At 31.6% G+C, this 23033-nt stretch overlaps 2 protein-coding genes across 6 annotated transcripts in view; one reads left to right on the top strand and one right to left on the bottom strand.

The window, feature by feature from the left end:
* LOC118183038 (ATPase inhibitor mai-2, mitochondrial-like) overlaps positions 1-8784 on the bottom strand; it is a 52053-nt gene extending 43269 nt beyond the window's left edge. The window contains exon 1 of one of the 4 annotated variants that reach the window (XM_085819699.1): positions 8659-8784. In XM_085819699.1, coding sequence (XP_085675825.1) covers positions 8659-8724 — 66 coding nt within the window. In that variant the 5' untranslated portion in view covers positions 8725-8784. The remainder of the gene's footprint in view (positions 1-8658) is intronic. The other 3 variants (XM_035352442.2, XM_035352440.2, XM_035352441.2) reach the window with 3 other exon arrangements.
* A 1088-nt stretch (positions 8785-9872) lies between these two features.
* Positions 9873-23033, top strand: part of LOC118199208 (phosphatidylinositol 4,5-bisphosphate 3-kinase catalytic subunit alpha isoform-like) — a 100911-nt gene continuing 87750 nt past the window's right edge. For both annotated transcript variants that reach the window (XM_085819671.1, XM_085819669.1), the window contains exons 1-2: positions 9873-10388; positions 22834-23031. In XM_085819671.1, the coding sequence (XP_085675797.1) occupies positions 22899-23031 (133 nt within the window). In that variant the 5' untranslated portion in view covers positions 9873-10388; positions 22834-22898. The remainder of the gene's footprint in view (positions 10389-22833; positions 23032-23033) is intronic.

The following is a 23033-nucleotide window of genomic DNA, read 5'->3' as shown; positions in this document are numbered from 1 at the left end:
ATTGTTTCTTAGAAGACATCTTGAATCTAAGCATGCCAATTCAAAGGATAAATCTGAAGAATATTTTAAGAAGAAATTACTGGAGTTCAAAAATAATAATAAATGAAAGGATTTGTTACTTCGAGCAAAAAAGTCCTGGAAGCTAGTTACCTAATAAGCCTAAGAATTGACAAGACTGGGCAAACTCGCACTATTGGAGAAAATCTTATATTAGCAACAGCTAAAGATATCATTTTAACATTATTCAATGAAAAAGCAGCTAATAAACATAGTAATATCCTGTTATTAAATGATGCAGTAAGTCGACGAATTCATGAAATAGCAAATTCCATAAAAGAGACTTATTCAAAAAATAAAACAGAGTGAGTACAGTCAAAAGTCTTTAATCGGACTCGTTGGGACTTCGACGATTCCAGATTATCGGTTTTTATGGATTACAGATCATCCATTTAAATCTGGTAAGATGGTATGCAGAAATTATAAAATTAAAAATATGAAACCGTAATTAATGAAATAAAGAGCAATTATGATCGAAAGGGTATCAAAATTTACAAGAAAAAAAAAAAAAAAAAAAAAAGTTTAATATTTATTTGTTTACTTCATTAAACATTTCTTTCAATGCGCGCATGAGTAAAGCATACATTACGCATAGTCAAAATTAGAAAATTGCGACCAGAAAACTATTTGATGTGTATTCGTGATATTTAAAATGAGGAGGAATTTGATTTAAATCATATCAAAGACGAAGTACATTGAGATGAAATACTACATTTAGTAAGGAATTATAAGACGAATAAAATAAAACATCTGCCCTGAAAATAAGGATAGTGCTGACAGATCAACTTGACAGACAGATCAACTGACAGTTCAACATGTTCAGATAGATCAACGACGATGAACTGTCAGACAGACGTCTGCCTGACAGTTCTGACAGATGAACTGTCTGCCCTGAAGATAAGGATAGTGCAGACGATGAACTGTCAGACAGATCAACTGACAGTTCATGACAGATCAACTTCCAGTTTATTCCGGACTCGTTGGGACTTCGACGATTCCAGATTATCAGTTTTTCTGGATTACAGATCATCAATTTAAATCTGGTAATGGTATGCAGAAATTATAAAATTAAAAATATGAAACCGTAATTAATGAAATAAAGAGCAATTATGATCGAAAGGGTATCAAAATTAACAACAACAACAACAAAAAAAAAAAAAAAAAAAAAAAAAAAAAAAAAAAAAAAACTTAATATTTATTTGTTTACTTCATTAAACATTTCTTTCAACGCGCGCATGAGTAAAGCATACATTACGCATAGTCAAAATTAGAAAATTGCAATCAGAAAACTATTTGATGTGTATTCGTGATATTTAAAATGAGGAGGAATTTGATTTAAATCATATCAAAGATGAAGTACATCGAGATGAAATACTACATTTAGTAAGGAATTATAAGACGAATAAAATAAAAACATCTGCCCTGAAGATAAGGATAGTGCTGACAGATCAACTTGACAGACAGATCAACTGACAGTTCAACATGTTCAGATAGATCAACGATGATGAACTGTCAGACAGATGTCTGCCTGACAGTCCTGACAGATGAACTGTCTGCCCTGAAGATAAGGATAGTGCAGACGATGAACTGTCATGAACTGTCAGACAGATCAACTGACAGTTCATGACAGATCAACTTCCAGTTTATTCCGGACTCGTTGGGACTTCGACGATTCCAGATTATCAGTTTTTCTGGATTACAGATCATCCATTTAAATCTGGTAAGATGGTATGCAGAAATTATAAAATTAAAAATATGAAACCGTAATTAATGAAATAAAGAGCAATTATGATCGAAAGGGTATCAAAATTTACAAGAAAAAAAAAAAAAAAAAAGTTTAATATTTATTTGTTTACTTCATTAAACATTTCTTTCAATGCGCGCATGAGTAAAGCATACATTACGCATAGTCAAAATTAGAAAATTGCGACCAGAAAACTATTTGATGTGTATTCGTGATATTTAAAATGAGGAGGAATTTGATTTAAATCATATCAAAGACGAAGTACGTCGAGATGGAATACTACATTTAGTAAGGAATTATAAGACAAATAAAATAAAAACATCTGCCCTGAAGATAAGGATAGTGCTGACAGATCAACTTCCAGTTTATTCCCCCCCCCCCCCCCCCGCAGAGCAGCATGAAATTGATAAACAGATTTCAGAATGGTTAGAGAAACAAAGGATATGTCTTTATCCATTTTTTTTTGAAGCAATTCCACTTTTTGTTTGATGGACATCAAAACATGCTTTCGCTTTGTAGATCCTTTGGCAGCTCCAGAATCTGAATTTCTTTTTGACATAATCGAAAGTTAAAGCTTACTTTTATAAAATTGCTCTAACAGTCTGCAAAAAGTAATAAGCCGGATCCAATTAGAAGATTAAGGAACAATGCAATCTGCAACATTAATTGAAATAGATAACTAGATAATTTTAGCTTAGCTTATACCATCCGTTATACATTAAACGCGCATGCGTAAAGATCATATGCGCATGCACAAACGCATTATGCGTTTACGCATGCGCAGAAAGTTTGTAGCTTTGAGGTCCAGATTATAGATCATTCCGGATTATGGACGTCCAGATTAAAGACTTTTGACTGTATTTTGCATTGGAGTTGCGTGAAAGTACTGATAAAACAAACTTTGATCAATTATTACTTTACACACATTTCGAAAAAGATAAACAAATTACTGTAGAGTATTTATTTTATGAATCTCTTCATGATAGAGCAACTGCAAATGAAATTTTCAAAGTAATTGACAATTTTATGTCTGAGAATACATTCCGGCATTATTTTCAAATAAAATCGCACTTGAAACCAAGTTTACTTATTGTTCCATTCATCAGGAAGCTTTAGTAGCCAAAACCATCCCCGGAAACCTGAAAAATGTTTTGAATCAAGCTGTGACAATTGTTAATTTTATTAAAAGCCGTGCTTTAAATTAAAAAAAATATTTACAATTTTATACCAAGAGATGGGTCGTAAACATTAAATGCTTTTGTTACATTACGAAGTAAAGTGGTTATCCAAAGGCAAAATTTTAAATCTTTTTTAACTTCAACTAGAAATAAAAAATTTTCTCTGTGATTCAAAATTTAAATTGTAAAATGTTTCTTTAGTAAATTACGGTTGGCTTGTTTAGTATATTTAGCTGATATTTTTGGAAAGTCAAATGAATAAAATTTAGGATTACAAGTACAAAGTGTTGTTTACCATTAGAAATAAAGTAAATACAATAATAAAAAAGCTCAAGCTAATAATCAAAGAATTGGATAATAATATTTTAAGCTTTTTGCTACTTTTAGAAAGTTTACTAAAAATAATATGAAAATAAAATTAGCATACATTAAAAATTATTGTTTTTCATTGATAAATAATTTCAACATGTATTTTCTGGAGGATTATGAAAAAGAAAATTGCATTAGAAATCCATTTTGATCAAATGTACCTGAAATTTTTTCTTGCGAAGAAAAAGAACAACTCATAGAAATTTCCTGTGATCGAACTCTAACTGAAAATTTAAAAAATAACACACTGGTTAACTTTTGGCTCAACCAAAAAAAAAAAAAAAAAAAAAAAAAAAAAAAAAAAATTAAACAAAGCAATTTAATTTTTACTGCCTTTTTGCACAACCTGTTTGTGTGTACAAGGATATTTTTTCCATGTTATATTTAAAAATAAATACAGAACAAAATTAAAAGTGGATCCTAATTTATGGCTAAAACTAAGTTAAAACCAGACATAAAGAAATTGATGTGTCTTAAAGAGGCTCAAATTTCACACTAAATTTTAGAATTAAGGTAATAAAACTTAAGGCTAATCTTTAGAATACGGTAACAGGTAGTTTGGCGACATTTTGATAAGGCAATAAAGGTTACTAGCTAGGACTTTAGCAATAATTTGAGATTATTGCTAAAGTCTCCCACAGATTATTTTGTCTAATCATAGATTATTTTGTCTCAGAGAAATGAGAGATCATGAGACATGTAATGTGACATTTTCCGGAAAATTCTGATCGTGATTTTAGCTAATAAGCACTTAGAAACAATTTCGCTGCTAAAGTGCAGAATCGCTCACTTATTTGTTTGGCACTTTTTACAAGAATAAGAAGGATTGGATTTTTGTCAATTTTCTTTGGCTTTTTAAGTGAAAATAGGTCGATGTGTATGTAGATAAAGTCAAGAGTGTGCGCAATGCCATTTTTGTGCAATTCTGGGATGTTTTCTTACATGAAAATAGGTCGACGTGTACATGGATACCGTGTATGTGCAATTCTTAAAAACGCAGGAAGCAGTTTGTGATTCTGCACTTTCTCCCAATTTCGCACCTAATCTTCGTCATGATTAAGCATTTTTGTTCCATAAAAGTTCTAGTATAAACGTAATTTGGCTAGCAGATTGCTGGAAAAAATGTTGAGTAAAAAAAAAAAAAAAAGCCTTTACTTCATGAAAACAAAATGGCGTCCAAAACAAAACTAGCAGGTTGCTGTAGCAGGGTTGGTTGCCAAATTTTCGCAAAAAAATCGCCAAGTTACCATAATGTAAAGATTCACGAAACTTAAATTTTGATAATTAAAATGGTAACCAATTTTTAATCTATTATTTTTTGCATGTGCATATTTAATACAAGTAGGCAACAGGTTGTGCAAATGGCAAAATGCGTATATATATATTCTGAATAGAATATATTCTATTCAGAAATTGTAAAATGTAGTGGTGGCACTACAGTTTTTCAATTTTTGTTTAGATGGTAAAAGTGTTAGTCAAAAGGTTGAGAACTGCTGCTCTAGATCTTCCACAAACAGGAGTTGTATTAAAAACCTCAAGGACTACCCTCCATGCATTTATTCTCAGGAGGTGACTTGTCCATCTCATTCTACTTAATTTTATGGATTTAATAATATCCTCATCTTTATAAATTTTGTAGAGTTCAAAATTATACCATTTATGCCATATATATTCTCCAAAACAGCACCAAAATAGTTCCTTTCAAAGATCGCCAAGGCTCTTTCTTCCCTTATAATCAGAGTCCACCTCTCTGAAGCACAGGTAAAGACTGATTTTATTAATACCTTGGAAAATAGAATTTTTATCTTTCTCTTTGTGAGATGGAATTTTATAGCTTCTTTTAGTTTAAAGTAAGTAATGATTTTAGTTTAAAGTAATGATTTACTAAATATGTTAGAACTACTTTAAGTAAGTTTTAGTCTAAAAATTTAGTGGTCAAGATATTTGTATTACAAACAAAATTTAAAAAAAAAAAAAAAAAAAAAAAAAAAAATCTTGCAGGTACCAAAATTTGGATTTCAGATAAAAAATAAATATAAGTTCGAATTTTTCCCTTTCGAACATTATAATTATTGTTTATGGATATTTCGTAAAATACTTAGTGAGAAAATTTTTTAATTTATTTAAAATACTTTTTTTGTTAATAAAAAATTTTAATTTTGTTAAAAAAGAATTCTGGTTTGTGGGTTATTTTCAGATCATGCATGCCTGCAATTTCAGTTTAGGACCACTATCATACTAGATAGAGTTGGACATGCACAGAAAACTTCCAAGGAGATTAGCAAAAGATCAGAGACAAATAATTATATCAATAAATTTTGATTTAATATGTGGAATCCCAAGCAAAATATAGAAAAAGTTATTTTGCAAGTTTAAAAAGAAATCACTAAATATAACTGCAGCAATACAAATATGAATGTATTATATTAAAGTGATTGTTGTGGATCCCACAAAATTCTAGTTGTGCACATTACATTGAATGTTCACACGTATCCATCAAAAACTTTCAGCAGATATATCACCGAGTAAAAACTGCGGTAAAGTGCAGAATCACCCACTTATTTGTTTGGCCTTTTTACAAGAATAAGAAGAATTGGATTTTTGTCAATTTTCTTTGACTTTTTAAGTGAAAATAGGTCAATGTGTACATGGATAAAGTCAAGGGAGTGCACAATGCCATTTTTGTGCATTTCTGGGATTTTTTTGAAGTGAAAATAATCAATGTGCCCATGGATACCGAGTATGTGCAATTCTTAAAAACGTGCCAGGATTTAAGCCAGCCTTGCCATGTGTCCGTTACCCTCCCGGCCAAACTCCATGATTCAATTCTTGTTCACAAAATATAGTAATCCTATTCCTGCATTATTTCACAGCAACAAAAGTGGCTCTAGTGTAGAATTGGGTGCCCCTTCCATTAGTGACAATTAAATTTCGGAGATGAAACCTCACTTCTGGTTACCATGATAGTTTTAACTTTGTTTTAGCTTCCTGATTTTATTTAAATGAAAATAGATTGATGTGTACATGGACAAATTTAAGTCAGTGCGCAATGCCTAGTTTGTGCAATTCTAAGATGTTTTGGCTGATCTTTGGAATATGGTAACTGGTAGTTTGGCAACATTTTGGAGGCGATAAAGATTACTACCTAGGACTTTGGTAATAATGTGAGAAGCACTCAGTTCCAATTATGCATTATTTTGTGTGAGGGAAATGAGAGATTATGAGATATGTCATGTGACATTAATGGACGAATTACAGTTGTTTAATCGGAAAAGGGGGGGAATCTGGAAATTTCGTATTTAGCTATATTCTGTGTTGTGTGAAACGTGACATTAATGGACGAATTACAGTTCTTTAATCAGAAAAAGGGGTGAATTTGGAAAAGCTTCATTGTGTGTAGTGTGAAATAGTGTTGATTAATTTTCGGATTGCATGGCACTATGTAAAGTGAATTCTAAATTTTTAATGTGTTTATCTGATAATAATAATGAGATTGTGTGAAAGGAAGGATATTATAAGTTTAAATGGTGGTGCAAGAAATATGGTGAAAAGGAGTGTAAGGAAGGGTACGTGGTTTGCTGAAAGTAGTTTGAGTATAGGTGAAATTTTATTAATTACTTATTACTTGGTGAATAGACTTCCAGTTGACTACTGAATTTAGGATTTAGAAATTAGCAGTAGTACTGCAGCGACGTAATGAAGATTCTGAAGATTAGGTAAGTTAGTATTTTTAATCATTTGAGGATATTATTTTTATGCATTGTTCTAAATGCAAGGAGTAAATAAATTAAAATGGTATTATTTGAAAATTGTTATTAGCAATGATTTAGTTTAAAGTAATTAGGATTGTAATCTAATTTTTATTAATTTAATGTATGTGCTTATTTATATTTTAAGTAGTGTTTTTTAATTTCATTATATTTTAATTTAATGATCGTGATTTTGTGAGTTATATGTTTGTAGTATTTTGGAATATGTTTGAGTAGTATACGTTGAGTATTTTCATGCATTTTCGTGAAATTTTTCTAATTTATGAGAAAAAAGCAGTGTACATGGATATGGTGAAGAGTGTGCGCAATGCCATTTTTGTGCAATTCTGGGATGTTTTTTTAAGTAAAAATAAGTCGATGTGTACATGGTTTACTGATATTTTAATTAAATTATAGCTATTTTGAGAATTTTATGTTTGTAGGAATTTGGTATATGTTTCAGTTGAAGTAAACGTGTATGGAAATAATTTAAATATTTGACACTAAGTATTTGTAACTATTTTTAATGTTTGCGTATAAATTCGTTGCTGAAGTTTATAATATAATAGATAATTTAGAGGTAAAAGTTTTTGGATATTTTATTTATTTCATACTTGGAAATGTTCATCCTTGGAAAGGGTACGTACTTTTTCACGATCAGGTAATTTCACATATGTGCTTTTTATCGAGTTTAAGGATTAAGAAAATTTTCCTGCATTTTCGTGCAAATTTTTGTAATTTATGAGAAAATAGCAGTGTAGATGGATAAAGAGTGTGTGCAATGCCATTTTTGTGCAATTCTGGCATTTTTTTTAAGTAAAAATAAGTCGACGTGTACATGGTTTATGTGTATGTGTTATTCTGAAAAACGCGCAAGGAGTTTGCGATTGTGCACTTTTTCCCAATTTTGCAGTGAATATTTGTCATGATTAAGCAGTTTTGTTAGATAAAATTTCTAGCATAAGTGTAATTCGGCTAGTAGATTGTTGGAAAAAGGTGTTCAGTAAATAAAAAGAAAAATAGAGGGTTGCTGTAGCAGAGTTGGTCGCCAAATTTTCGCCAAGTTACCATAATCCAAAGATCAACCGATGTTTTTTTAAGTGAAAACAGATCGATGTGTACATGGACAGAGTTTGTGTAATTCTTTGACTTCTTATTTTGATTTTGTATAGCGGCCATCTCGAATTGTGCCTTCCTGGCGCTTATCTTGGTGTCATAAAAGAATCGCCAAAAAAAAAGGGGCACCCAATTGTAAACTTTTACCACAAAAATTAATCGATATCAAAGTATCATCAGTAAAAACAGGAACTAAGTGCCTGATAACAAAAATACACTCATATAATCTATCTTTCATTTGAAATACGATTCCCGAAAATTAGGAATAGTTACTCGCAAAATACATAGAAATCGTTTAAATGACGTATAATTTAAATTCTCAAAATATGGCAATCTCATGTAGCATATTCCGCTTATCGAATAAATATCATTTAAACTAACATGATAAGTATATACATTAATCTTATATATTTACAGCATTATGTTATAAATGTAAACTAATAACCTTTGTTTCAAAATTCTGCACCTCAGCAGCAGTATACAGCGTTTCGCGAACATGGTTAAAACGCATCAGACGCGCTTTTCATAACAGACAGACAGACAGACAAAGTAGACAGATGTCTTGTTTTGCACCCGCTAAGTCTTTCTGCACCGATGGGCGAAAAATCAAGCATAGGTGCGAAGGAAAGGTATATAGAAAGGGGGGCAATTTCGTATTTGAGGAGAGTAAAAAGGAACTTCGTACATTTTTTCACTTTTCATAACAGACAGACATAAAGTAAACAAACATCGTAACGGTCACAGTTTAAAAGGATTTTTTGAAGGTAAAATTAAAACAAAAATTAAAATTCTACCCAAATTAGAATCCAGTAATATTGAATACGAAATACTGTGAAACAAACATTAAATTTCCACCTTCTTTCTCCTAAGGAAAATTTTCGCCTTAAAGTTATAATTTTGAAGTCTGTCTGTTTCAAGGAGCAAAAATATTCCTTTTCTTCAAGGAGGAGATTAAACGCCTTAACGAAAAGAAACTCCTGACCATGTACCTCAATTCTGTATCACTTTTTAAAAAGAAAGGCCGTGTAAAATCTATTCTTGTTTAATTTTATATTTGTCTTTACATATAAGACATTAATTTCCAACTTTTTATTTTTTTCAATATTAAGCTAACCATTCGCGCATTTACAAGAGTTCAGCCCTTTCGAACTAGTTGTACTGAGAAATGGTCGAAACCATTAATATTTCAGTATCTAATAATCAAAAATTATCTTCCTTGGGTCAAAGAACTTAAAAAGAGTTAGGATACGTTTAATTTTTACCTCTATACGTGGGATGCATCACACAGAATGGACTTACATTGCTTTTTCAGATTTGAATGGAGAAATGTAATTCAGGATCATGGTGTACATTCAGAATCCGAATTTGAGCTTATCTGCGTCCAATAACCACACCCTTGTAACAGAAGATGACTTTTTAGTTTTTTTTATTGAACTGGGAGGATGTTGAAATCTTTAGGTAGAAATTCTTGAATTCTGAAAGCATATATAGAAATTAATAGTGATTATAAACCGAAATAAATATCAATCCATAATGCGACAACTTTTTTTTCCGGCCAGATGAATAGATAAACAAATTCAACAACAGATACTAAAAAACATCTTATTTCAAATATTTCTGCCCTCCCCCATGCAAAATGTAAAATATGGGAAGCAGACTTGATAAGTGTCCAATAGTGAATGTGATGTCATGTTTTTAAGGCTTTTCTCATTCGCTATTGGATAATTTCATTTTTCATTTTTTAATTTAAAAAATTTAGTGTTTGTGACAAATATCACTGTTCCTTTAAGTAAAGTGAGATCGGTTTATACTTTTAAGGAAAGTTGTTTTGTTTTTGGTGACCAAATATGTCAGTCTAGAAACAGAATGCTTGGATGATTGTAATGAATTACTTTTCAAACCAAGAACTTTCCACGTTATGTTAATATGTAATTTCAATTAACGCCAATCATGGATGCTTATATTACAAAAGCATTTCACTTAATTAGTATGGAAAGGAGTTCCACTTTATACGGAATTTATTATAAATTAAAAGTGCAGTATTATCAATTGGAATAATGCTTAGTTACTTGAAACGTCATTAAGTTACCATTGATGCAGTGAATTTGTTTTTGAAATATTTATTCCCTTCTCCTCGAAGAGAAAAACTACTAAAAATTGGTGTATTAAGTACAGGTAAACAAAAACGCTTCATTATATGATGAAATTTTTGCATTTTATCAATTATGTGCTTGTTATTTGTATATAAAAAAATAGATCTAAGCATACATTAGGGTTTTTCCCAAGCGTTTGAGATTTTGCTTTTATATTTTTTCGGAGATTTATATAGTTAAAAGAGTAAAATTCAAGGCTATTTTATCATGAGAGCCTGGCATTATTCATGCTTATAAAAACATGCGATTTTAAGTCTGCTAATTTAGTATGATACATGTTATGTTGAAAATGAAGTGACGAAATTTGATTTCATAAATTCATTTTTTAAATTGCAATGAAATAACTATTCTTACAGATTATTGCTATAACAAGACTTAGCAAAGATGTTTTGATAAACATAGGCTATTTAATAGTTTAAGAAAGAATGATTATTGTAAATGCTATTATTTTTATTATGCATGTAAGTCCATTACGGGGAAAGTGCTGAATCGCCCACTGCTTGGCGCGTTTTTAAGAATTGCACATACTCGGTATTCATGTGCACGTCAACCTATTTTCACTTAAAAAAAATCCCAGAATTGCACAAAAATGGCATTGCGCACACTCTTGACTTTGTCCATGTACACATCGATCTAATTTCTCTTAAAAATTCAAAGAAAATTGACAAAAATCCAATTCTTCTTACTCTTGTAAAAAGCTCCAAATAAATAAGTGAGCGATTTTGCTCTTTAGCATCCATTACAAGTATATTACATCCATTACAAGTATATCATTTTTTCAGTTACTAGAACTATAATTTCATGAAATTTTAATTACAGGATTTTTTAAAAGATTTTATTAGGAAACTTTGCCGAAACTAACTCTTCTTACGTGTGCATTTGTAGGTCAATGTTTAGTACCAATAATTTGTTCAAAATGTTTGAATAATTGCTTGTGTTCATGAATTTGCCACAGACCCATTTAAGTTTTTAACACAGCTTCTTTAAATAATTGTGTTACTTTTGCTAAATATTTACTCGATTTCTCTGTTGGTATAGAAGTAAAACTGACCGCTCTAGTGTAGAATTGGGTGACCCTTTGATTAGTGACAAATTTTGTTCAGTTTTGGAGATTAAACCCCATTTCTGGTTACCATGGTAGTTTTAGCTTCCTCATTTTTTTTAAAGTGAAATTACATTGATGTGTACATGGACAAAGGCAGTGCACAATGCCTAGTTTGTGCAATTCTCTGATTAAGTGAAAATAGATTGATGTGTACATGGACACCAAGTTTGTGCAATTCTTATTTTGGTTTTGTGTAGCGGCCATCTTGAAATTGTGCCTTCCTGATGCCGATCTTGGTGTCACAGAAGAATCGCCAGAAAAACAAGGGGCAACCAATTGTAAACTTTTACCAAACTGACATTTGTTTAAGCTTCCTGAGAGAGGGCTGGTGCTGAGCATTTTGCCTGTCAGTACACTCTCCATATGTTCTAAATTCTACTGCTGAATAACACCCTAAATTCTGAAACTCTTTACTGCCCAGTATTTACATTAAATTCTAAAAATTTCCCAATCCTTAAATTTTGCTTCTTTAATTTCTAAAACTTTTGCTACCTCGTGCAACTACAGGTGCGGCCCTGCCCAGAGGTATTATATTTTTCAACAATTTTACATAATTTCTGAGTAAGCTATTCGTATGAATTAAAATGATTCTAGCATTTAAACTTCTATTCCATATTAAGATATAACTTGAAATTAATGTAACATGAACTAATAACTGGATAACTTGAAATTAATGAGAGAATTAGATTTTTGTAGCTTACGTGAGCTGATATCACTTGGAGTCACGTGATATGAACCGGCGAATCAAGATGCTGTACCATGAAAGCATAGTAAATTCTTAAATTAATTTTGTTATACAAATTTATTGTCTTTATTTATTGCTTTTTTACAAAATTTTAAATGATATTAAAATGTTTATGCCTTCAAAATAAAAAGTCCTTAGAACTAACATTTGTTACCATGCTTTATGTGTATACCATGTGTTGTTGGCAATAAAGTCTGCTTAGCGAGATTTGCGGCGGCGAAACGGAAAAGTACCGAAAATTTTTAATTTCCAGATCTGTGAATTTTTTGACGATTTTTTTTTTAAAAAACATTGTAACATTGATAAATTTCATTAACATGATGGTAATGTATTGCAATTATATTTAAAAAATAACATTAAAATAAAACATTTTTATTTTTCGCAACACATATTATAAAGTTTTGTTTTGGCAACTTATTATACAATATTTTGAATCTGAAAAATAAACAAGATAAAATGCTATAAAGTACAATTTACCAAACAGATCTTAGCAAAAGCAAAATTAGCTATGTAATTAATTAAAAAATGTCTGCTGCTAAATTTTTTCACAGTAAGAGTTTTTCCCATGTAATTGTCTCAGAATATGCATCAGTTTTCTCTATAAAATTAATTTTACATGTTTTCCCTCTTTTTTTTTTTTTTTTTTTTTCCAAAATATTTCTGGCTTTTTTGATGTTACACAATTTGTAGGGATAATTTTTCTTTAGGACTTTAGGCATTGCAGCTTGGAAAGTTTAGAAGGATTCGAAGGCTAGATTTATAGACCCTCGATTCTAGAAGATTAAAGAAATATGTGACAAAATAAAAAATGCCTCCATAGTATTAAACACGTAATGGATGTATAGGGTGATCTTTTTTAAAGTGACAGTGTTTGGAGTGCCCTGTAGCGCAATCTAATAGCCGAAATGCCATCAAACTTTGTATTTAGACTAATCAAGACATACCAATTCAGAAGTCAAACAACAAAAATCAGCGTTATATTTACAAAATTTTCACAGGACTAGTTTTGATGGTTTTACCGAACCACCATCTTCAGCTGCAAAACCGCAAATGAACAAGATAGGAAATAATGATTAGATAAGATAAGAAAGCCTGGACAAGAATAAGCAAGTGGCGCCATCTGTTGGTGAAACCAGAACTAAAACATAATTTCTTTAACGGCCAAAGGAAAATTTGGATTGGAATTAGTATCGTTAACTAGAACAGAAAGATTTTTATGAATGTGAAATGCCTCTAGAAAATCCAGTTCTCCAATGGAAGATGTTTTTTGAATAATTTTGGCAGCAGAAAAACTGAAAGTGTGGTTTTCGGACCAACAATGTTGAGCAACAGAAGACTTCTGTGTTTCCTTTTTTCTAACATATGCCTCATGTTCCTTGACATGAAATTTTAAGGCTCTCTTAGTTTGGCCAATGTAAATTAAACCACACTGGCAAGGAATCCTATAAACACCCCAGGAATTCATATCCGGAATGGGGTCCTTGAGTATGGAACTCGGAATTTTATTGATGGGAGAATAAGCGACCCGAAAGTTAAATTTCTGCAACGTATGTGCAACTTTATTGCTAATTGTTGGAAAGAAGAGAATGACAACAGAATTTTTATAATCTCTTAAAACAAGAGTGTGCCTTTTAGTGTGTTGAGATGAGAATTTTTTAACTGCTTGATTAATAATGTTGGGTGAAAAGCCCCTGTCAACAGCTATTGCTTTTAAATTATTTAGTTCTTCATCAAGGGCTAGTTTGGAGGAGCAAACTTGATGAAAAACTAAATTATTTAAAAGCAATAGCTATTGACAGGGGCTTTCCACCCAACATTATTAATCAAGCAGTTAAAAAATTCTCATCTCAACACACTAAAAGGCACACTCTTGTGTTAGGAGATTATAAAAATTCTGTTGTCATTCCCTTCTTTCCATCAATTGGCTATAAAGTTGCACATATTTTGCAGAAATTTAACTTTCGGGTTGTTTATTCTCCCATCAATAAAATTCCGAGTTCCATACTCAAGGACCCCATTCCGGATATGAATTCCTGGGGTATTTATAGGATTCCTTGCCAGTGTGGTTTAATTTACATTGGCCAAACTAAGAGAGCCTTAAAATTTCGCGTCAAGGAACATGAGGCATATGTTAGAAAAAAGGAAACACAGAGGTCTTCTGTTGCTCAACATTGTTGGTCCGAAAACCACACTTTCAGCTTTTCTGCTGCCAAAATTATTCAAAAAACATCTTCCATTGGAGAACTGGATTTTCTAGAGGCATTTCACATTCATAAAAATCTTTCTGTTCTAGTTAACGATCCTAATTCCAATCCAAATTTGCCTTCGGCCTTTAAAGAAATTATGTTTTAGTTCTGGTTCTTTAGTTCTGGTTCTTTAGTTCTGGTTTTTAATTTGAGTTTAACTGTTCTTGTTTAATTACATTACCACGAGCTGCAATTGATTTTATTAGCATAAGAACATGCCCTTATGTTCTACGCTATTTTTAAATAAGAGGCTTATTTAAACCTTTGTCTGACATTGTTACTTTCAGACATGATTTGCTTCACATATGTTAGGGGGTTTTTGACTATTTAATCTTTATTAGATCAAGTAAATCCTCGTAGGTGCATTGTGGAGAGGTTGACAAGTTAGGAGATAAAGCAAGCAAAAACTAGTGAGAACATTGAGACAAATTTCTGATTGTTAGAAAAGATGCTCAAAAGAGATGGAAATCAATATAAATTAGCCAAAATTTCTGGGAAGGCTTCAAATTAAAATGACGTATAAATATTTTGTTGAGTGTTCTTGTTACAAAGCATAAGTGTTTTGTAGCTTTTAATGTGTAGTTATCCTAATATTGTTTAAGAATCAATGTCATAAATTACATGTATTTTAAACTGTGAAATTTTAAAATTAATAAAATTTAATAGTGGCCATGTAAATCTATAATGAGTAAGGTAACTACCTAATTTAATTAACTGCTTACTCTTAAAAATTATCTCTGCATATTAAAGCGAGTAATTTAATTTCATTAATCCTTACTGTGGCCACAAGATAAAACACAAAAATATAAAAATTCATGTAAAACTTATTCTTTGCATCTAGTGAGACTTAAAATAATACAAAATAACTTATCATCTCTGGTGCTTTTGTGGCTTATTGGAACCTTGAAGTATATTAACTAGGTTACAACCCCTGGAACTCTACACGAAGCTACGAGACTAACAGCGCCAGACAGATGTCAGCTAACTTTCAAAACTTGCTAACTGTGCCTACATCAGGCCTTTCATGTTTGTTCTGATCAGCAGGTCTCTCTGCAGGCAAGCTGCAGTGGTGACAACATCCAGTCTTTTGTTATGAATCATGCTGATTATGATCTTACTTCTCATTTCAACCAATTCCACTTGACGTAAAATCTACCTGCTATTTACCAAACCTTAGACTGAGCAAGTATGTGACAAAATGAGACATTTTTAAAAAATCAACATAAAGATAACTGTTAGTAAAAATAAATAAAATGTCACTTATTTTCTTTCAAATACTTCCAACTATTATGAGTGTAAAATATTTAATGCTACTTGATAAATTTCATAAAGTTTATTTTATTCTCAAACTAATTAATAATTATGTTAATTAATTCATGTTTAATAATAATACATCCTACTTATGGATCTATTTTATTTTCAGGATGGTATTACAAATGTGAAGTTCAAGCATAAATAATAATTTTAATTAAATTTATTCAGTTTGCATTTGCTCATAGGTCCTTAATTTTTTCTTTAATGGTCCTTAAAAGTCCTTTAAAAGTACTTAAATTCTGTGTGCAGAAATGTGTACGAACCCTGTGCATGGATAAAGTCAAGGAAGTGTGCAATGCCATTTTTGTGCAATTCTGGGATATTTTTTTAAGTGAAGATAGGTTGATGTGTACATGGATACTGAGTTTGTGCAATTCTTTGTCTTGTTATTTTGGCTTTGTGTAGCAGTGATTTTTGGTGTAAAAACTGCTGTTACACAAAGCCAAAATAACAAGTCAAATTATTGCACAAACTCAGTATCCATGTACCACCAAAAATCGGCAAGTTTCACGAAGGGGGTATCCGTAAATATACTTTTACCAAAATTCCTTAACAGCATCGAAAAAATATTATTATCTGAACTATTATTATCGAAAAATTATCTGAACTAGAATCTGTATACTGGCATTGGCACATGAATTCACAAAAATATCCTGTGTAGTGCCGGTATCCTCTGACGTTCGACCATACGCATTTCCTTCCTACAAACAGGACACTAAGGTCCCAAACACATTATGTTTCGACTACGCAGGACTTGACGTCGAAAGGGACAATTCTGAGAATCCGCAGAATTCCAGGAAACCCTCGTAGCTAGGTTACCATTTTCACTTACTACAAAGACTTGAACACCAGACATTAATCGATTATCGCTCAGATGGGATAACGTAATGCTTCAGAAGCAGAACTTTCATCTGATTGGTTGTTGTTTCTACCCGGGACAGAGGCTCAGCCGAGACATTTTCAGTGAGGTTTGAAAAAATCCCACGTAGCTGGTACATTGTTCCGTGGCTGGGCGGGACTTCGCTTAAGGTGGAGCTCTTTTTTCTAGAAATCCTCCTGTTCAAAACCAGTGCTACCAGAATCTCGTTTCTCAGAATAGTCCTGTCTAGCAGGTACTGTAGCCAAGTGTGATAACCTCTTTAATAACGGTTACTAAGTAAACCTTCATTTACACCAAGGATGTCAAACTCGCGGCCCACAACAAATATTTTTGCGGCCCGGCCAATATATCGGCAAATAATAATATATAATAATAAAATAACATATCGACGAAGAAAAAAATGAAATGTTTACTGCTAAGTAATTAACGATAATTTATTCAGTGTTGTTAGATTACTCATAGCAAGCTGACACACACACTACTTAAATTACAAATGCGTGTGAGTAGCTTGCGTTCAGCTACCTTCGGCTTTTGGGGGACACGTGCACTCAGAACTTGTACGCATCCCCCGATAGCCGAATGGGCCGAACACATGGTCTCAGTTTTCCAATCATAATTTTGTACGATATATTGGTGCATGCATGTGCATGGACTTTGCTTTATTATTAATTATTACTTAATTCATATTGTTACGGATTTCATAATTATTTATTTAGTTAGTTTTTTTTATTTAGAATTGTAATTAGATTTGCTTCATGTTGCCTTAGCAACGCAGATGATTTTTGAAAAGACAGCTGCGTTGGAAGGTTAAAAATAGAACAGCGCGTGCATTTAATACCTGATAAATAAATATCTCGTAATTGCTCTTGCCATCCACAAAAATCCAGATATTTATAGATGTTTCCAGTATATTCGAGAAATTAATTATAAAGCTTATAAAAGCCGAGAAGAAACAACTCATCTCAGTAGTAGCTGTAGTTCTAGCGAACTGTTTGTTTACTCTTTACTTAATGCTGTGATTGATTTGTAGCGATTTCGCTGTGAGATAGAATTAGTTTCTCTGTTTTGAATTGATTTTTGTTAAAAGTTTGACATTTTGTGATATTGTTAGAATATTTTTGAAGAAATATTTCAGCATTTTGATTTATCTCTTGTGGAAAGAATAAATTTTTGTTAACTTTTTAACGTTAACCGTGTTTATTCCAGCCCTTTGTATTCAGTATGTCTATATCAAAACCAAGTGGTAGTAAAATTAAACAAAAAATCGCTGACAAACATAGAATATTCCAAGTAAAATGGGAATTAGAATATTTTTGCTGTGAAATAAAAGATAAAATAATCTGCTTGATATGTAATAATACTATTAATGTACCAAAGTTATATAATATTAAACGTCATTACGAACAACACAAATCAAAATATAACAATTACGAAGGATTAATGAGAGAAGAAAAGTTGAAAGAGCTCAAGTTAGGAGTGAAAAAGCAACAGTCCATGTTTAGTAAAGTATTGCAAGAAAGTGAAGCGGCGGTACATGCAAGCTACGTCTTGTCCGAGTTGATAGCTAAACATTCGAAGCCTTTTACTGACGGTGATTTCATCAAGGAATGCCTAATGAAAGCTGGAGAAATTGTTTGTCCTGGAAATGTGAAGGCTTTTCAATCAATTTCATTGTCTCGAAATACAGCTGCGGAAAGAGTTACTGATTTAGCCGCGAATTTAAGTGATCAGATCAAAGCAAAATCATCTAGTTTCGAAAGTTTCTCCATTGCCTGTGACGAGAGCACGGACATTAGTGGCAAAGCTAAATTAGCAGTGTTTCTTCGTTCTTGTGACAAGAATTTTAACATTTTTGAGGAATTACTGGAACTAATACCAATGCCTGGTACTACCACAGGAGAAGCTATGTTTACTTGTGTTTTTGGACTTCTGCAGAAATACAATCTACCTTGGGCAAAATTAAATTCTGTAGCTACAGATGGCTCTCCATCAATGACCGGGAAAAACAAGGGCTTCGTAGCATTACTAAGAAAAAAACTTAGTGAAATTCACGGTTCAAACATTCATCATATGCATTCTATTATACATCAAGAAGTTCTATGCACGAAAGTAATAAATATGGAGAATGTTTTGTCATATATAAAAAAAGTTATAAATTTTATAAGATCTTGAGGTTTAAATCAGCGTCAATTCACTGCTTTCTTAAGTGAGTTAGATAGTGAATATTCGGGTTTGTCCTACTATACCGAGGTATGTTGGTTATCTTGCTCCAGGATTCTCAAACAATTCTGGGATTTGAAAGAAGAAATATGTCAGTTTTTAAAAACGAAAAATCAAGACGTAAGTTTGTTTTACGATCCAATATGGATACAAGATTTATCTTTCTTGGTTGATATAATCAAACACTTAACCAATTTAAATTTATCGTTACAAGGAAAAGATCATATCATTACGAACACGTTTGACATAATTAAAGCATTCAAATGTCAACTAGTTCTTTGGGAAAAACAACTTAAAAATGAAGATTTGAAGCACTTCCCGACATGCAGCATTAACAAATCAAGTTTAGATGATACTTGTTCATATCAAAAATACGCAGAAAAAATTGCAAATTCAACAACTGAATTTGAAACGAGGTTTAATGATTTTAGTTCCCTCGAAGACAAATGTTTTTTGTTTTCTTCGATTTTCTCAATAAGTATTGACTCAGTACCCAGCCATATGCAAATGGATGTGATCGAGATTCAATGCAACTCAAATTTGAAAGCAAAATTCATTGAAGTGGGCGTGCCTGAATTTTACAAATATTTACCAGCCAGGTTTAAAAATACTCGAAAATTCCCATATGAAATTATTTCCATGTTTGGTAGCACTTATCGGTGCGAGCAGTTATTTTCAGTCATGAAAGTTAATAAGTCTCCTATTAGAAACCGTATTAATGATGCTCACCTTGGGTCAGCGTTGAAAGTTATCACTGCAAACAAAATTTCTCCCGAAATTGAAAAGATAATAGCAGAGAAGAGATGTCAAGTATCAGGACGTAAACATTAAATTTTTCTTGTTCTTTTCTATATAAATATATATATGTTTATTATTGTATTATTTGAAATAAATCTATGTTTCTATGAATATTGTTTTTTTTTTTTTTTTTTTCCGGCCCGCTTAAAGTTAAACCTTGTTTGTTTGGCCCAAGTGTACCTATGTGTTTGACATCCCAGATTTACACATTAGTCAATTAATTCATTTTTCCCTTTTGTTCCAAATCGTATAGAAACTTCAAATTAATCTTACCACATTCAGCCATTTTACTGCTTAAATCACAAAATAACAACGTACTTCTTATCTAAAATCCGAAACACATTTTCCAAATCTTTTCCCACGCAACCAATTATGTCATAATAGGGTTTCCATAGCATTCAACTACTCAGGTTACCATAAATGAAACAACTACTTGGCAATAAATGAATGAAACAGCAACTTGGGGATAAATGAAACAACAGCTTAGCGATAATCCAAAGGGCACCCTTAAATCTACTATAACGTTTCATTTTTTTTTTTTTTTTTTTTTTTTCTTGTTGCAGTATTCACCGAGATTAAAAGTTTGCAAATTTTCAAGCAAATGACAACTGTGACTTTAAAAAAAAGAATTCTAGGCATGTGGTTATAAAACATTTATATATAGTAAAATGTACAATTTAACGTAAACATGTAAATCAAAAGCAGTTAATAATGCCTAATTGTACTGATGTGATACTCATTTTCATGAGTTGGCACTTAGCTGAAGTAAAACTGATAAATCAAACTGAATGCATAGAATTCTGAATTAATTAATCAATTAATTATTATTATTCAATCAGATTTTTCTATTTATCAATTTTCTTCATAGTTCCTTCAGTTGGTTTGATTTTCATTGTAGGTAAGAGCTTTGATTTTTTTAAATATTAAGTATTTCCAATACTTTTCCATGTATAAATCCTTTTTTATGGGTCTAAAAGCATGTTTTTGGGTCTGCATCATATACAACATATTTAATAATATTGTGTTGTTTCATAATTATTAACCTTTCTGACACAACAAAAAAATTGCAAATACAAACTAGATACACATTTTATTCAGAAAAATATTTATTCTTGGAAGCGTTACTCCATGCCCAATGTATTTTCAATGCAAAAATTCCCTAATGAAAGCTGGCAATAATACCATGGTCTAAGAAATTACTAACGTGTGAATTGTTGTATCGTGTTATTGAAGGAGTTGCTGTATCCTGGTTAGCAAAACAGTAATCATGCACTAGGTACTTACATATTAGGTTCTCACACTTTTAATTATTTAGGTATTTACATGTTATCCCATCAACCCTGAAAGTTGGCTGCCATTGAGCCATCAAAGTTCACAATCTTGCTAATGTTGCACCAGTAATTTTTGTAGAATTTTGAAAGAATTGATGTTTCTTTATTTAATGAACAATCAGTATTCAACTCTCTTTGTTTTTGCATTTCATAAGAAGGCTTTTGTCGATTTCTACTATTTTGTTAGACCCTATGATTTTACCAGAAGCGCAACTTAGAATGCTATGGGTTCAGACTCTTGGCTGGTAATTGTCCCAGTCTGTTTCTGTCTTGTTGTCTATATTTGGTAAAAGTATATTTACGGGTACCTCTTGGCAAAAATTGGCGATTTTTGGCAGTACATGGATACCGAGTTTGCGCAATTCTTTGGCTTGTTATTTTGGCTTTGTATAGGCTTGTTGATTTTAGGCTAAAATCGCCGCTACGCAAATCCAAAATAGCAAGTCGAAGAATTGCACAAACTCAGTATCCATGTACACATTGACCTATTTTCACTTTAAAAAAAATTAGAGAATTGCACAAACTAGGCATTGCGCACTCCCTTGACTTTATCCATGTACACGTTGACCTATTTTCACTTAAAAAAAATCAGAGAATTGCAAAAACTTGGTATTGTGCACTTCCTTGACTTCGTTCATGTACACATCAATATATTTTCACTTAAAAAGTCAAAGGAGCACCCAATTCTAAGTAAAAGTATATGTACGGAACATTCAACTACTCAGGTTACCAAAAATGAAACAGCAACTTGGGAATAAACGAAACAACAACTTGGAGATAAATGAAACCACAACTTTGTGATAATACAAGGGGTACCCTTCAGTCTACTGTAACCCTATATTCAGTTGATCATATTTTATGCAATAAAAAAACTCTTTTTTTGTTTTACAGTAGTAGATTGCCATAACCTTGAAAATGATCTACTGTTTCTTGTTCTGTAGAAAGCAGATCCCATATTTTAATTATGTTTTCAGAATCCAAGAAAAAACTATAGTAACAGCTAATTTATATCCTTGTTCATAAAAACAAGAGGTAGCTTCTTGAGAATCAATCAGGATTACATCGGACGAAAACACAGATCTTATGAATCTGTTGTTACGTAATGCTTATTTTTTTATAAGCTAGGTTTAAAAGTAATTCAACAATTTGGTCTTATGTATGCTTACCAACATTGATTATTAATTTTGCCCTCAGTTTATATTTTATGTTACTTTATATTATATTCAGTATATATCTATTCTACTTCCTTCTGTGACAACATAGTTGTGCGATGCAGATTTTTCAGATTATTTTGCTGCAGCAAAATTAAATTATTGAAAACTTTGTTGCTGCATCGAATATAAGAACCGGTGTTATTATCTAGTACAATTAAAAACTCAAATTTACTCTAGCATTCCTTAAAAATATTAAAACTTAAAAAGTGTTCACAATAAGAAAGTTTGGAAAGCAGTGGTCTACATACAGATTTGTTTATTTGTCATGCTGACATCCCATGTTTTATTGACACAAATATCCATTACATTCAAGTTTGAATTTCTTCAAAATTGCTAATCTTGCATCCTATTGCTGCATCTCCTCACAAGCTATTTGAAATGCTGCAAGTAATTGTGAAATGTCTTTTTTAAAACTCATGGATTGAACGATTCACTTTGCTTAAGCATTTGGTAATTTCTACTATCATGCATCCTTTGTAACCAACTCCCCAAGGTAGCCTTGCCTGAATCGGATAACTAATTATGAAACAATTGAATACATTTTAAATAATTTATTTTTGCTCATAATATAATTTTAGTTTATTAATAATTATTATTTTCATGTTTTGTTTCAGAATGTCTTGACACTTATTATGTGATAGAAAAAATGTGAAGAACCGGTGCATTTTGAAAATTAAACATGCCACCATCGTCGGGAGAACTGTGGGGGCATCATTTGATGCCTCCAACCATTACAGTAGACTGTTTGATGCCAAATGGAATAATTATTCCCTTGACTTGTGTTAGAGATGCAACACTTGAAACTGTTAAATGT

This window comes from Stegodyphus dumicola, chromosome 1, assembly GCF_044657685.1.
Source record: "Stegodyphus dumicola isolate Sdum_Otavi_A_Nest chromosome 1, ASM4465768v1".
In the NCBI taxonomy this organism is placed as follows: Eukaryota; Metazoa; Arthropoda; class Arachnida; order Araneae; family Eresidae; genus Stegodyphus; species Stegodyphus dumicola.
The sequence above is the reverse complement of the archived record's forward strand: the minus strand, read 5'-3'. Positions and strand labels throughout refer to the sequence as shown.